We start from the raw sequence: 17756 nt of genomic DNA on the forward strand, positions 1-17756 counted from the left end.
GTAATTCAGAGAAAAGAAGAATTACATTTCCAAAGAAAACAAGTCTTTGTATCTGTCTCAACTAACTGAAGGAACTAAGAGACTAACAAAAGTGACAAATTCTGGTGGGGGGGTGGGTTGGGGGAGGATTGTCTTTAGCCAAAAAGGAAGGGGGAGTAGCTGGAGGAGGAAGGTTGGAAGAAAGCGAGGGGAGGGAGAGGGAGAGAGTCAGAGAATTGAGGAGAATTGAGAGGAAAGCAAAACAAAAAGAGGTCAAGAAAGAAACAAAGGCTAGAAGACATCAAAGAACTGGGCAGTCCTGGTGGCGGTGGCATGGTGTAGTGGTTTAGCGCTGCCTGCAGCCCAGGGTGTGATCCTGGGGACCCAGGATCAAGTCCCACATCAGGCTCCTTGCATGGAGCCTGCTTCTCCCTCTGCCTGTGTCTCAGCCTCTCTCTCTCTCATGAATAAATAAATAAATAAATAAATAAATAAATAAATAAATAAATAAATAAAATCTTTAAAAAAAAAGACATGAAAGAACTGAATATTAGTAGTCAAAATAAATACAAATGTTTATAAATATTCTAAAGAAATCAGATTCTAATAATGTAATTGTAGAACAGAAAAGCTGACTATGCAGAATTGTACAATAAAATAAGTCTTTTCTTCAAATAAGAGAAATGATGACTCAAGTGCTGATGAAAAAGTCTTTTAGATAAAACATGCTACTTAATCCCAATAGTTTATAATATACAATTGGGTAAGTGTATATTTATTAAAAATACCCAAATGTCAGAAGGTTTCACTATTTGGGTATGTGGTAGAATTAGTAAAGTTATTCTGCAATGTAAAAAACAGACTCTAAGAGACCATTTACTGTTTTGTACCACAGGAAAAAGTGAAAGGCTGGAAGCTATGAGTCATAAGATGAATCAGCTCACATACTAGAGTTGATTAAATAAATATGATTTTCCCATATTTTCAGGATATAAAAATGGGACAAAATAAACCTGTAAACATTTGGAAACAAAAGGAGTTAAAGTAAAAGCATATATTTAAATATGTACAGAGGAGACGGTAGATGTACAGCCTGAAGCTCAGCTCTGCTGTTTGCGAGCTTTAAGACTGAAGCCTAGTCTGTCAGTTAGGGACAATCCTACCATTACCACTGAGGGTGTAGTGAGGATTAAATCCTGTGTGGGTAAAGCATTTAGAATTCAATGAATGCTTGTTCCCATCATTTTCCTTTCGCTACGCCCATATAATTTTATGTATCTTGAATGTCTTAAAATTTATGGTACAATACAATACCTAAAAACAGAGAAACTGATTTTTATCAAATACCTTAAATGAACTGGGGACTTTGCTAACACGGTTTAATACGAGGGTGGAGGTGTTTTTTTACTAGTTTATGAACTTCACTATTTAAATAAACTACAAAAGCACTATTACTAGGTCCCATCTATCATTAAATCTATCTCTGTCTAGAATTATTGTTGTAATCTCACACAAGTCACTTCATGTATTCAAGTTTTAGTTTTTTCATCCATAAAACGAGAGGCTTCAGCTAAATAAACTCTATGGCTATCTGGTGTTAAAATTCTCTATACCATTTCCTGTTAACTAAGGCTATGAAACCTCCTGAAATGTTTCATGACTGTCAGATGCTCTGTTAGAATTTTTATTTGGAAAATAAACTGCTTTTACTCCAAGAAATATATATTATTTTTGCTGTATGGTTAAAACACTCCACAAACAGTTTTGGAGAAAATGGGTACGCACAGTACACTAAACACTGAAGACTGTACAGACAAAATTGATCACAGAATATACTCAGCTGGAATTGCATATCTTACTCTCCAAATGAAATTCAGCAATCATGCAAAATAGAAATTCTCATTGAAGTTTTCTAAATTGTGAGATACAATGTTATCACAATTTAAAAAGAATAAAAGCAAAAGCAGTCCACCATTATTATGCAGATGATTTGCCTGCAAATACACAATTTGATTAGCTAAACAGGTACATGCTTCAGAGGAGGCAGCAGAAAACAATGATTCTGGTCTTTTGAGGACTACATCCTCCACCCCAAAAGTTACTAATCCTTAGGTTTACTTTTTAATTCATCCGGGACCATGGGGTGGGGAGAAGGAGGAGATTATAGCATTCAGTTAGTTATTGGGTGAAAATAGGAAAAAAAAAAAAAAAGTCATCAGGGTGCTTCAGTGATCCACACATACATAGCAAGAGGCCCTTAAATTAAATCTGGTTTCTGGGCTTATGTGAGAAAACAACATCATGAGCGCTTTCTCATCTGTAATTTTCTCCTCTTAATTTCTTCCTCGTCCTCAAAATTCCATAGACTGAAAAACTGATGGAAAATATCTTTGAAAAAATTGGCTCTAATTTGCTAAAATCACCAATTAATTATATGTTCATGTACAGAAACATAATATTTAGCGTGTGTTTCAGAAAAAGTGAAAGGATGGATATAGAATTCCCAAAATTGGAAAATTAAAATTGTCTTATTTGTAGACAATCTGTAGTATCATGGTGGATGACTGTATATTAAAAATGCTATCATCAGCAGTCTGATAAGAACCTTTAAAAATAACCACACTGAAATAATAAAGAACAATGGATATTTTTAGAACACTGACTGGAATCATCCTATAGCACAATTTCCAAAATATCGAAAGGTTGCACTTAAAGCAGTACTAGCAAGGAAATGCACTATTAATAAACTTTCAGCCTTTGGTTCACCTAGAATACAGCTTTAAAAAAACACCCCGCTAAGCAACACTTAAAATCATAACCTTTAATATAACTTTAAAATAGCTCAACCAATTTGCATAATTGTTGGAAATAACATTCTTCAGCTCTACGTAGCACTTTTTCCTCACAAAAGAAATGGAGACGTGGAGATCTACGGCCAAAACAGGCTTTCGCAGTAAGTCTACATTAATTTCGGTGCAACCCCGCCTGCTTTCCAAAGAAATAAAAAATAACCACTTTCTTTCCACCATAGAGAAAAGAGTTTCAGCAATGGCCACAATTTGGAGAATATAAATCTCTCTCTCTGGCTAGGTACCTTCACACTAAAGCATCCTGAGATGGGGTATATGCAGAAGGGGATGGTGAAAGGGGCAGAGGGGGAGGCGACATGTTAAGAGAAGGAATTATGCAGAAGTTCACCTGCTGTTGTCACGATCAAGACATGGAGAGGAGCGGCTGCAACAGAATAGATACTTTAGCACAGAGAAGGAATGGATAAAGTGAAATATAAAGAAGGAAATCAGAAGTGACTTTCAACTGAAATATATTACTTATACACCAATACACTATTCATTGAAAAAAAAGATGGAAATACAAATGAGATATAGCTCTATGCAAATGCGGAGAGAAGAGCAAGGTATGGGGGTTCAGAGTGACTCCCAGTGGAGGGAACTGGGGATATGATAAAACATCCGGATTTGGATTTGTAGCCTTATTCAACACTGGCTGTGGGGAGGTCATGTAACCAAGTTTTAGTGTCCATGCAGTTGCAAAATCATCAAGGGACACTATAAGGACAGTCACAGAGTCTTTGATTTGATGGACATAGTTTGTCTCCAAACTTTTCGCTCATACTTTAATATTTTCAAAATAATGGTAGTGCCCTTTTGGGCTTCTACTACAAAAATGCAGACAGAAAAGGCTCAATATAAAGAATAGCTTCAACAACAAACAGTAGCATCAACTATAAGGTAGAGCAGGTAATGTTAATTACCTACTAGTAGGTAACAAAAAACTGTGCAGAGTGCTTTTCTCAAGGCTTTCATTGCCTACTTTGTGGTTTGCTGTCCTCACTGGTAATATCGTCTAATCTCACTTTACAATCCTTTCATGCCTCTACCTGAGTCTGCTCTTCTGCAAAACCCTCTGTAAGTTTTCATAGGATTCACTTGTGTTTTCAATACCTGACAACATACAAAAGGATACATGTTTAATGGACCAGAAATCCAACCTTACAAAACAGCTGTTTTGCCACTTAGAAAATAATTTTCTCCATCCAAAGGAATTTACCTTCATGTACCTTAAAAAAACTAGGGTGTTTGAAACAAGATAACTAAATTAACTGATATAGGTATTTGATAAATATTAATATTGTCAAATGAGGAACAGTCTCGACTTTCTAATGTCAAATTCCACTATTTGAGCTAATTGCCTTAATTTTTTTTTTTTACTGATTTTATTTTTTAGAGTAGTTTTAGATTCACAGCAAAATTGTCAACATGTTTTTTATGAAAAAGGAATGCTTTGACAGATCACTTTTTATCGACTTCTAGTTACTATAATATTTTGTAGCAAAACATCAGGGAATGGCATTTAATTGTTGATACTTGGCTGTCATTAAAGAACTATAAAAGTAATACCACTGAAATTATAACATTTAAAATGAATACCTACTCTTTTGTAGTCATGGACATTAGTCATTGGAAAAACAAAAGAACATTACTAATATACTTAGTGGTAGAAGCTGTGTCTTCTATTACTCTAAAATCCCTTTTTGGAATCAGAACAATATACACAAAATTAGTGACATGTGCATTAAAAAAATGGTTTGCTATCTCCTCTGTCTAAAAATCATTTATTTATTACATTCTGGGCAGATTTTGAAGTAGCTCAAGAATTCTCCCTATTAATTAAAGAAAACCTTAGTTTCTTAATAATAGATATAAAAACTACTATACAGGTGACTAACGTATAATGAATAAAATGAAAAAGATCATTATTAGATTATGTGATATTATGAAAGTGACTCATATACCTTAATATCATGGTAGCTTTAAATACCATGACACTCAAAATGATTATGTTTTCAGTGTAATTACTCATCCCATTAGAGTCATCTGTTGCATTGTTTTCAAATTCTAGAGACCTCACTAGATGACAGATTACCTGATAAAAATATCAAGTCAAACATTACCTTACCATTATGAATTGTACTATAGTGGTATTGTCATTTGGAGGATTCAGAATACATTCTGCTTAACTGATTTGGAATTTGTGAAGGCTTTGAAAGATGTATGCGGTTGAATACTTATTCTTTCTAGGCAAAATGTTAATTATTTAAGAAGCATTTAATCCATAAAGCTCCCCTGTGGGGTCCATAATACAACATTCATCTTATGGATAAACTGAAACTCAGAGTTTATATAACCTGACCAGTGTCACATATTGAGGGTCAGAGTCGGGATCTGAATTCTCATTGGTCTGACTCCAAAGCGTACTCTTAACCACCATGTTATTTCTCTTCCATGGATTGTCTTCCAATGACAGAGAGGTTCTTAAAGGTAAGGGCTAGATCTTACTTTCCTTAGTACCTGGCACAAAGTTTGGTACTTTGTAGAATTTAACAATGTGTGAAGAACAAATAAGTGAATGGAAGAAATTTTTTAAAAAGGATTAGAGAGAACTAGATGTATGTTAATTACCTAGATCTCCCCCTAAAAATCAAAGCTTTATTAGGCAAAGTTGTTTCTTTCTAACAGTATACATAAAACACACATATTTGGACCTTTGGTGCTTGTAAAAATGCCCATGTTAAGGCCCCAACAACAGAGATTCAGATGTAATTGGTTTGCGTGGGGTCTGGGTATATTTTTTTAAAGCTCTGAGGTAATTCTAATTTATAGCCAGAGTGGAAAATTATTTACAATCAAGTGATCATGTTTGAAGTTCATAGAAAATTTAGTTTATTACGGAACAAGAGTTTAAAGACTCTCATCTTAATTAGTGGTTAACTTCTAACCACTGGATGATCTTGTTTTATCATAAGTAATCAACTAGAACTACTTATGCATGTATCTAGTTTATACGATTGGTATGTAAATGATGTACTTAAACTGAGTATTTTATTGCCCTTCAGTAGTTAAAAGACTTTTTTTAAGAAATTCCTTTTTTAAAGTCAATTATTTATTTTGAAAACTGAAGTATTACCTTAACACTTTGACTCTTACAAACTTGGCTATTGAAAGTTAATCACAGTTGCCTAAAATAATTTTGTCATCTTATAGGCTGGATATAGACTTCAAATATTTTATTATAGGTTTCCAGACTCTTTAATTCTCTGATACTCTAGGTCCAAGCCTCTTTCCTTCTTAGAATTGTGGAAAATTTTAGTAGCAGAATGCAATATTATGCTTTTAGGATAATGGAGAGATGTCAGATTTTAATTATCTCACTTTATATCTAAAAAATATGTTAGTAAATTTGGATGAGGTTTTAATTTGGTTTTTATTCCCTTGAAATGACTTTTGCATCAGGAATTGGATTCCACTTATTTAAAAGGAAAAGAATATTATAGTTATTTTTAATATCTGTATAACTAATTTTATATTCTATGAGCCTGTAGTAGACAGTTAGACTGAAAGTTCCCAAGTTTTTATCTACAATATCTTTGAATGCTTTTCTTGACAGAATATTTTAGAATAATAAGAATAAGGAAGGATCCACCACTCAAAATAGGTCTAGGGATTATGCATAAGGAGTTTGGGATAGTAATTTAAATCAAAGTACTGCACAGATAAAATGCGTTTTTAAGTGAAAATGAAAGTGATTAAGTGAAAAATATTTTTAAAGTTCATATGTAATAATAAAATTACTATACAAATTGAAACTACCAAAATATAAGAGAAAAACGAATTGTGAAGAGGGTTATCATTTAAAACTCAAGGAAATTATTTGCTGCATAATTGAATTGTTAAACCTTATGAATAAGTATGTTTAAAACTATTAACTCAAAGTCCTACTTTTTATTGAGTTTATACAAACAGGCAGCATTTCTTAAGTAATGATTTACATATTATCTGGATGACTTTTAGAAGGTGACTGGGAACCTGACTGGTTGCATTGAAATTTCCTTTTGTTATATCCCTACTTCAAACAGCCTATGAACTCCTCTGTATATTTGTGTGATTCAAACTTCTGTAAACATTATATTAAATTCATGACTATGTGAGGGTAGGCATTTATTAAACTAGTCAGTTAATCTTAGCACATAGAACTTTCTAGAAAGCAAATAATCCTGCTCCTCTTTTGAAGATGTCTTTAAGACAAAATGTAAACACCAGGGAGGCCACTGGTATGTTCTTGTTAGTTAGCAAGCTGTCTGATGCAATTCTACTAGTTATTTTAAAACAATAGTCAGTTTTTCTATGCTGAATTCGACCCTTTTTGCTGGTCTGTCTGTGTAGAGAGAGTCCACATTGGATAAAGCAATGTTATTTACAAGTTTAAACAAAGGTCACTTCCCCTGTAAGCTAGCTATCAGCTAAAGCTACTGGACAAAGCTGTTATTTTCACGCTCATCTCTTTTTACCTCTTGATCTGGATACATAATATTGATGTACTCACCCTGAATGAATAGGGCTGGAAGAAAGAGCCACGTTGTCTAAGTTCTCAGTGCCCCAGCTGAGACGGTAAGAATTCCTTTCTGCCTCCTTGGCTAGAGTTGACACCTAAATACAAAGAACACTGGATTTAATAAAAGGACTTTCCTTCAATTAAATAAAATATAATGAACCCTAAAAAGTGGTATCACAGGAAGGTGATATTACCATCTTTTCATTTAAAAATATAAGACCGAGCCATTTAAAATGTATCTTTTACAATACAGTCCCATTTAAGTTATATTATTGACATTAGACCACATTTGTGCAATTGTCTTGGAAAGGAGTAGGTATTCACATCTATAGCTGCATATTCAACCAGCCAAAACCGATCAAATCACACCTAAAATTAAAATATTCCACAATAACCTCTAACAGTTTTCTGATAACAGATAACACTTTTTAATATAAGATATAGTTCCACCAGTACCTTTCATTTTCTGCCTTAAGCGCACCCTTATCTTGCTTTTATTCTTTAACAGAGATTTTTATAAAGAAATTAATTTTTATATATAATCTCCACGGGGGAATTCAGTATAACTGAAGTAGCAAGCAGCATATCACTTTAGAAAAGCCCACCACCTCTTCTGCTAGCTTTTCAACTGAATTAAAAGGATTTCTTTTTAGATTGACAAACTTGCTCCAGACATTTTCAGCAACGGGTAATGTCAAAGAGCTCTCCAGATAACTGAAGCATAAAAGTAAAAAGTCACATACCTGGTGACTGGGGATGACCATTGTGTCGTCAATCATGGCACTGTCCCTCAGGTAAGAGGCATGGCTCAGGGTGTGAGACCTGTCGGAACTGAAGGATCGGAGGCTGGTAGGTTGGCAGGAGGCCATGGTCATATACCCACAGCAGTAGCAGGGTTGGGAGGATGGGATGATGAGCCGAGCAGGAGAGTGAAAAAAGTGTGCTATTAGCTAACAGTGCAACTTCCAGGGGTACATTAATCGTAATTGTGGGAGAAGAAAATACAGAGCTCTGTGTTGCCCTACCTCTTTGTCCAACAGCTAACCTCACACATCTTTTGACTGGTTCCTAGCACTCAATGGCAAGGGCACAAGGGAATCCAGAAGTTAACATTTGATACTTCTAATCTGATTTATTTTCTTCCCAGAAATATCTGAAACCAGCAACTGTCGTTTACTGACTGCCAGTACAAGAAATTCAGAGGAAACTATGCCAGGATAGACTGCTTAAATCTGTGTTAAATGTTAATCTCCCTGCAACTAAGAAAAATATTAGAGGGGGAAATAGACCACCCTCGGAGAGAACAAAATGAAAGCATGAGTTTCATTTTCTCTCGTTTTCCATTCTGTCCATGCTTCATTCTCCTCCTCTCCAACTGTGAATGACTGAACATTGGTGCATTCCCCTGGAAGGTACAGAGTGAAATGAACTGTGGCCAGATGCATGCTTCCTGCGGAAGTGGAGTTCCTCTTGTTTGTCTCTGGTGTCTCCAACAATGCTATTTCAAAGGGCAGCATTGTTCCCTTTGCATGTCCTGTGTGTGGGGAGTGAGGCACCAAAGAGTGCCGGTTGCTGTGGCAATAAGATGCAAGAGCACGAGAAACTGTTTCTAAGCACCAACCCAGAGCACAGACACATCTGCCAGCACAAAAACAAGCTGCCAATGACACAACCAAAAATGAGGTTTGGCTTCAAAATGGGATTTAGGCCTTGATAACTAATGCTTTGTATTTTTGATAAATCTGAATTTCAAAGTTCCGAGTTGCAGATGCAAATGTGATGGGTAAAACTTGACATTTGCATTAGTGCAATTCATTCCTTCCTAATCAATTTGTACAATCAAATGATGAATAGATTGAGATCTCGTATAAGCTGTATTTCATACATGTTAGTCCAAGAATTAAATATCTGCGTTCAAAATATTAGCCCAAAGCCCATAGGGAAAAAGAGAGATACGCAAGCTTTCACAATATTTATAGAAGCAAAGTTTAATTTACTTTCAGCTAGTAGGTATTTGGCCAGTGAAGCACCATAGAATTATGGACTAAGTATCAGGTTAGCATATTTATTAGTAGAAACTATTTTCATTTTACAAATATATCTAATTTTGTAAGCCATATGCTGTCTTTTTTATGAGGTATCAATATAGCCAACTTCAATTATCTTTGAGGAAATCACCATTTGGTAGATAATTCATAGTAATTTAGGGCCTTCTCCTTCCTTTTTTGTTAAGATTTATTTAGGGGGGGGGGTGGAGAGATTGGGAGGCAGAGGGAGAAGCAGGCTCCATGCAGGGAGCCTGATGTGGGACTTGATCCCAGGACTCCAGGATCATGCCTTGGGCTGAAGGCAGGTGCTAAACCGCTGAGCCACCCAGGAATCTCCGGGCCTTCTCCTTCCTATTCTACTGTAGTTTTTATGCCCCCCAAATAGACCTGGAATATTAGATGGTAAGGAACATGAATTAAAGGAGTTGATTGTCTGATCCTATATAAATGTTTTATAATAAGCAAAATCTAAATATAATTTGGTAATTCACTCTTTTAGGTTATATAGGCTCCCAAAGAAGGCGGAGGCTCCAGACATAACCAAGGCGGGGGCAGCCCAGATGCCTTACTGAGCCCATCCATAAGGGTTTTAGTCCTGACAGCAGATATTGGGGCTGGTTTCATGGGTGTGTAGTTGGATTTTGACGGTGCACTTTATAAACAGGCTGCAGGCTGCTCTGATGAACTCTGGGCTAACTTGGAATCTCTACCCGTGGCTTTAGAATCCAAAGATCCAAACTGTAACTTTATACATGTAAAAGTGCTAGATCTATACGAATGAACAGAGCAAAAGGAGCAAGAGGCATTGAGGTATGGGACTAGTCATGGCTGCTCCCAACAGCAAGTAGAGACTCTGTCAGGAGGTAGAAATGACTCTTAAATGCAGCACTGGAACAGAGGAAACAGAGGTCTCAGAAAGGAAATGGAAATTTAGCTTGGATGGGGAACAAACTGAATGGCAAATAAAGGTCCCTCAAATAAGACCTAGTGACGTAACTGCCACCATTGTAAAGATCAAACTTTGAAAGCAGGCAGCCGGGGCTCAACTGTCACTCTCAGGGAGGTACCAATGTATCAGCAATAAAGGCGGATTTTTATTGATTTTTTAATTTTGATTTTGATATCAATTTACCTAATATCCAGGTCTGTCTCTCAACTGGTTTGAATCAGGAGGGGGGAAAAGTGTCAGTTTTTGTCTTTCCCAACAGCCCCAACAGGAAAGGAAGAGAAAGGAAGAAGAAAGAAAAGAAAGCGATAAAGTTGACTTAAAACAAAAAAGGAGATTAGGGAAGAGAGAGAAAAATATTAGGATATGGAGAAAAGAGTGAGAAAAGTTGGAGAGACAGAGGGAGGGAGAACGAATAAGTTGGAACTATGCCTGAATAGCTCTACTTCTATGATTTTATTCTGGCTCAGGGTTTACTGCCTTCTAATGCTAATTCATGGTTTAATCAATATTTATAGTTTCTAACTGCTCTTTTCTCTGATGTATAGAATTTGCTTAACTAAATAAAATTGGAATATTCCAACAGTAGAGAAATTGTTCTAACGGAATAACAAGCAGCACAAATATCAGGAATAATTCAAGTCTCTGCATAAAAAAATTGTCTACCCTGACTTAAAACATTACAAACAAGGTTAATTAAATATTTTACAGTCCAATACAATTCATTTTCATTAAGTCAGACATCATCCTGTTCAGTTAATAAATGTATAATAACACATATCTGTGGGAGTATAAATTTATACTTGCTGTTCAGTGGAGGGGTATGCCAAAAGTTATGTTATGGTCTTAAGTTTTACTTCTTAGCACTATATAGTAAACTACTTTATAGACACATAATACATAGTAATTCATTTCATTGAAAGTAGTAATTATTACATCTTTCAATGAAAGTACATCTTAGTGAGCTGTAGTATTAGACATTCAATTAATGGAGTTTTTGAATCCTGTTAAACAAGTGAATATCCAGAAATTTCAATATGTTGGCTTTATTGTATGGAAAAGCTTCTGTGGCTCATTGTTACTTAGTGTTTTATATTAAATTTAATTTGTAAGCATTAAGAAAATAAAACAGACACACAAATCTAAATAATAAGAACTTGGATATACTTTTATCAATGGACAATAAATTGCATCTATTTTTGTTCTCCTGCATCCATGTACATCTTAGGCATCAGAATGGTTTTTCTTCCATCTCCAACTATACACAGACTGATAAGGTTCCTCTGGGGAAGTCATGCTAGTGCTTTACCAACCACAAGGTGGAGCTGTGACCATTAACACAAAGTCATGCCAGGGGCATGTCATAGACTTATGCTAGTGATAGAGTCCCCTTTCTAGCTCAGTTATTCAATTCAATACATAAAAATCCTAATTTGAAAATAAATCCATAATTCTAGAATATAAGCACCTCCTGCCAACACATACACATACACACACACCTACACACACATTGCACAGTGAGCAGGGAAATGTGGATGTATCCAGGAAGTGTTCTGGTGTTTTCATGCTATTTAATACCTACCTGGGCATGGTACTATTGAAAGCATACCAAATAAATAATGAAAAGTAAAAATGGTTACCAAAAAAAGAAAACTCCCATTGAATTGCATAAACAAAAGTTAAGAAAAAAAATCAGTGAAACAAGAAATCCATGAACATGAGATGTTGCTTATAAGTACATATTGGAGATCATGAATACCATCTGGGGTTCTTGAAATGCTAGTGTGGACCTGGAGATCAGACTGTGACCTGTTTGTTTCATATCCTCATCCTTTACATGCTGGTAAATGTTCAATTTAAGTAGAATCATCAAACCATGAACCTCCACTTTATAGAAAGAACTGTAAATTTTCTTAACCTAGTACTTTCAAAGAAGGAAAGAAAAAGGATCAGAATCAGGATCAAGAACTTGATCAAATAGACCATGTTGAAAATGAAGGGTATTTTCTCTGACAGTAATATGATTATTTATACATTATTATGAATTTGTATATGCCATAAATCTCATTTTATGAAAATTTGGAGTCTCTTATTGAGAATTTCAGATCGTGAGATCCAAATCTATCAGTATGTTAGAATCCAATATATAAGACACTGGCCCTATCACCAGTACCCCCATCTTACCCCCTGGGTGGCTCCTCCTTTTATCTATTGACCCCAAGAGCCATCCTCTATCAATGTCATGGAAACCAAGGGATCAATCTAATCTTCCTCTTCTTCACCTACCCCATGAAATCCATCACCAAATTTGGCTGGTTTTACCTCGTGGAAATGCTCTGAAATTTATCACTTCCCAAATTCTCTCCATGATTGCTATCACTAAGGTTAAAGGTCAAGTCTTCTCTTAAGAGCTTCAGCTAATACTCCTGCAATGATTTTTCAGATGGTTGCCACTGCCAGGTTTAGCCCTTTGACAGCTCTCCTCTAAAATTCATCCTTATCTCATGGTCAGAGGACACCATCCATCTAAAATGCATACAAGATCTCCCCTCCTTCACATTTACACCCTTCCAACACAGTGCTATTCTTTCTCTAACACACCATAAGCCTATGCTCACAATCTCATTAAGGCTTCAGATGCCCTCCCCAGATTCCCCACCATCTTTCCCCATCACTGTGTCTCAATTTGGGCTCATTGCCTACAGGAAGCCTGAGCCCTTGAGCCCTGGGGCTTCAGTTGCACTCTGTGGGGACTCTCTCTCACATCCCATTAGACTACGATTTTAGCAATTGTTTCCTGGTCATGCTTGTACTTCTAGCACCTGCCACAAAGCCAGCCCAGAAAAGCATTTATTACATGCACACTGAATTGTTTGAAAATAAAAAAAAAAAGGAAAGAAGAGGCATTGATGCTCAAGGAAAAGCCCCATGAAAAAAATTTTTTTGCTAATTATTTAGAATTAACTACACTTTAAGGTATTTATTTCTTAGACTGCACATATGTTAGCTACAGCTTTGAATACAGCCAAAATTAAAACTATAAACCTAAGATTATTGATTAATGAAAAACATTACACTGGATGAACAACCATATGTTAACCTAAATTGCCATTCTTTTGATGAGGTATCATGGAATGTTCTTATTCATCTTACCTCAAATAATAACAAAGGCCAGTTGTGCTAGTTAGTAATAATTTAAAAAATTACATTGATTTTATACTTCAGAATGGGACATAAACCTCTTCAGATTTGTCAGTAGAACTTGTGCTCCTTCAGATTTTGCTCAGATTGCTTTTGTATTCAAGATCTTGAAGGATTCTGGTCTAATTCTTTTTCATGAAAAAGTCAGTTTCAGGCATTTTCCTTTTGTTTCTTTTTTATCCTTCTTCACAACCTATTTTTATTCACAGAAATTATGCCACTAACAAAAATATGCATAAAGCAAAATGGTCCTTTTTATTGGCCTAGAGAAAAATGTGGAAAATGATTACAAACACTATACTGAAATGTAGAGCAGTCTTATCATTGCTCTGCTTCTTACTAGTTGTTGGACTTCTGCTAAGTTACTTAATCTCTCTAGGCTTCAGTTTCCTGTTCTTTAAAATAGGCACTTAAAGTTGCATGAGAATACAGTAAGATAGAACATGCCAAGAGTAGTGCAGTTCCTTTTAAGTATCCATAATTATGTCTATTTTTTTATTAACGTCTTGAAAAAGTGTTTCATTCCCTTCTGGCTGATACCAAGTGTTGGCTTTAGGTGAATACCTGTCGGAGCGAGCTCCCTCCAAGCTGTATCGCAGGTAATTCATACCATCCAGGAACTGACTGCTGGGTAGAGAGTCATCACCCAGTTCTTTCAGATCCTCAGGCCGGAGGTATTCTCCACCATCACCTGTCATCGTGTCATCACCTTGAAGCAATCAGAGGAAGATGGAGGGAGAATTATTTGTTGAATGTCATATTCACTACAAAATATGATGATGATTGTGAAAACCATCAGAATAGCACTGACATCACCAGAACACCACACAGCAGCCAAAAGCAGAACACATGCAACGACCAAGTGCTAAAACTTAGAGAAATGGTATTTGACACATTTTCCTATTGCTTACCAAGAAGAATTACCTGAACTGTAATTCTTTTATTATCAGTCCATTTTTGTTACTCGTTTCTTTATCACTATCACTGGTTTTTAGCTTGTATTATTTAGCTTTTTCCACCATGTGGACTACTTAAGTTCTAGAGACAGCTCCACTAATTGTGTACATAATGTCCGGCATTAACAGTCTCTTCATGTCATTGGTAATATGCTAAGAAATATCTACTGCTCTAAAAAAAACATGTGAGACAGTATGTAGAGGGATGTGATTTATAAGATTAACAAGATATACACATTGGGGAAAGAGCACTAGAATGAAAGGAGGAGATTGTGACATTTTAATAAACAACCTGGACTTTAATTTTAAAAACATTATGGAACATAAAAAGGATGTTTTGTTGGAAACTAGGTGGCTTCCCAAAGGTGAACTACAGGGAAAAAAGTGACTAAGTAATTAAGTAGTGGCGGAAAGATAAGTAGGTGTAGTAGCTCATATTTAGAAGCCCAAATGGTAAGGGTACATTCCCTGCCTGTGAACAGAAATAGAATGCTTTCAAAAATATCTTTTTCAGGTAACTCAATAAATAATACCTCATTCACAGAAAGGCTTTATATACCATTAATATGCTGAAATGGAGAAAAAAATAATACAGCTGAGAGAAGCTATTTTTGATGACTCTTTAAGATATTACTTAAGTCTTATGATCTATGTAAAGGAAAGCTTGAAGGAAGGTACTTCATTCCTATAACGAAGTTAAATTTTATTTATTTAATTCTCATTTGTTTCAAATAATTGTTCAAAATCAATACTAATTTATAAACATACAGCATTAAAGAATTCTAATGATATGTCTGATATTTCATTGTTTGAAGATCTCAGGGATATATCAAAGGATTATTGGCTCTCTAAATTACTTAAAGCTCATGAAAGACTAAATGAAAAAAAAAAAAAAAGACCTTCCAGTAAATGGAGATGTAATCTATTCACCATAAGATTTTAGTCTCAAAACCAATGCATTTAACATCTGACAGACAGTCATAAGTCTCACCACTGAAAATATTTTCATGGCTCCTTGAGTGACACCATTAGATTTTTACTGAGTTTTAGCACGAGTTAGGCTACACAGAGTATTAATTAAAAGTTGAGTAGACCTGGATTCAAATTCTAATCCTATTGGATTAATACTGGCCTATTAATCTTTCAGAGCCTGTTTCCACAACTAGTAAATAGAAATGATATTAATAATCTATCTCATATAATAGTTGTATGAATTAAATAACATATAAGAATATATAATAAAGTGCCAGAATAAGTACTAGCTATTGTTTTTATTAATACAAAATAGTGAAATAACACATTAATGAAATATGAGCTCAATTTCATTTACACAAAAAATAGTTTTAAATGTTATAAAGAAATATAATTGTACTGTGTTTAAATATTCATAAATCTGATAACACCAAGGAAAACATAAGTTTTTTTAAGATATTATTTATTTATTCATGAGAGAGAGAGAGGGGCAGAGACACAGGCAGAGGGAGAAGTAGGCCCTCTGCAGGAGCTCAACGTGGGACTTGATCCCGGACCCTGGGATCATGCCCTGAGCCAAAGGCAGACAGATGCTCGACCCCTGAGCCACCCAGGCATCCCGTAAAATTTTCAAAATGTTTGTTAAAGGAGTCCCCTGCCTGCCCCTACATATATTTTCTTCTTCAAATTGTTCCCTCACAAAGCAAGATGTAATAATAACAGCAATCTACAGATGACACTATAGTCAAACACAAAATGCATGATGTTGGTCAACTTTAAGAACCAAAAAGGTCAGAGGAGAGAGAGATCATGTTAGGATGGTGCGGTGGGTTCAGTGGTGTCGCCCCAAAATTTCACTTCCATTTGGAACCTAAGGATGTGAACTTATTTGAATATAGGGTCTTTACAGATGTAAATAAGTTAAGGACTTAGATGAGATCATATTGGATAAATCTAATGTGAGTGCCCTTAGAGATATGGAAAATGCTACATGAAGGCAGAGATTAGAGTGATGTGTCTACAAGCCAAGGAACAAACACCAAAATTGTTGACAGCCACTGGAAACTGGAAGAGACAAAAGAGACTCTTCTCTAGAGCTGTGAGATGCTAGCATGGACCCACTATACATTTCTCACTCCCAGAACTGTGATAGAATAAATTTTAGCCACCAAGTTTGTGATAATTCCTCATGACATTCCTAGGAAATTCCAGTGAAGCTGGAGAAGGAATCGCTGAAGAAGGAATTGGAGCTGATCATTTGTTTGGATTTGCTTTTAATGGGCAGAGGTTGAGGCTACTTCAGGTGAGAGGTTCATATGTAAGGGGTCATGGAGGACAATAAAAACAGTATGAATGAAAGAGTAATACGTGTTACTTATTTAGAGAGTACTACATGAAATAACCTGGCAAAGTAAAAGTGCATGATGGTGAGCAATGGCAAAAAGTCCAGGAAGAAAGTTAGTGTCTAAACAGTGATAAAACCAAGGTTAGACATTTTATTATTAGCCTTGTAGGACTTACTTGTTCCTGCTATTTCCCTCCTCTTGTGTAATTGGTCAATCTTTCCATAGGAGTATTTTTATGAGTCTAATAAGTTGGGGTCCCTCTTGTTTATTTCAGGAAGAAAAAAATTCTAAAGTCAATTCTATGAACTGGTTTACCAAAAACGAGCATTGTCTGGTTTGGATATAAGCCTAAATTATTTCCAGGAAAAAAAAAAAAAAAAGCAAACTTGTTAGGGTTTGGGAAGACTAACTCTACTCTTACATATGAAAAAGTGAAAGGAATAATTGGATGCAGAATCTGTCATGTAATGCGAGGAGGAAGTGAGGAGCTCCACTGTCAAGTGTTCGCAGAAGTGTGTCAAAAGGAGTAACAGATGTTTCTCCTATACTTCATCATAACACACAGCCATTCTCTCAATTAGTAGTAGTACACATCATTCCACAGAACTAGTGAAGTTCATACAAACCATCCATGCACAAATCTTTGAGTATATGGGACACATGGGTCACATTTCTACAGGTATTTTAGTTACCTAAGTGTTATCACCCGAGTCCCACCATATAACTTAACTTAGTGCTATGGCGCTGAGTCAGCAAAGGTAGGGATCAGCTCATGATCCTATGAAGATGCGGATGATTACATTTACAGCTGTGTTTCCATCTGGACCATACAATACTCTCAGACTGAATTGAATTCCCATTTCCACCATTTCCTTCCATTTCTCTGCCATGTTGCTCC

General features: G+C 35.6%; 1 protein-coding gene across 50 annotated transcripts in view; it reads right to left on the minus strand.

Annotated features, from left to right (window-relative positions):
• The window catches only part of ANK2 (ankyrin 2), a 330735-nt gene that overhangs the window by 53299 nt on the left and 259680 nt on the right, over positions 1–17756 (minus strand). For 20 of the 50 annotated variants that reach the window (XM_038581813.1, XM_038581834.1, XM_038581832.1 and 17 more), the window contains 3 exons: positions 14149–14293; positions 8133–8235; positions 7381–7484 (listed from right to left, as the gene is read on the minus strand). In XM_038581813.1, the coding sequence (XP_038437741.1) occupies positions 7381–7484; positions 8133–8235; positions 14149–14293 (352 nt within the window). Of the gene's footprint in view, positions 1–3177; positions 3214–7380; positions 7485–8132; positions 8236–11965; positions 11978–14148; positions 14294–17756 lie in introns of all 50 variants that reach the window. The other 30 variants (XM_038581822.1, XM_038581833.1, XM_038581855.1 and 27 more) reach the window with 6 other exon arrangements.

Source organism: Canis lupus, chromosome 32, assembly GCF_011100685.1.
Source record: "Canis lupus familiaris isolate Mischka breed German Shepherd chromosome 32, alternate assembly UU_Cfam_GSD_1.0, whole genome shotgun sequence".
In the NCBI taxonomy this organism is placed as follows: Eukaryota; Metazoa; Chordata; class Mammalia; order Carnivora; family Canidae; genus Canis; species Canis lupus.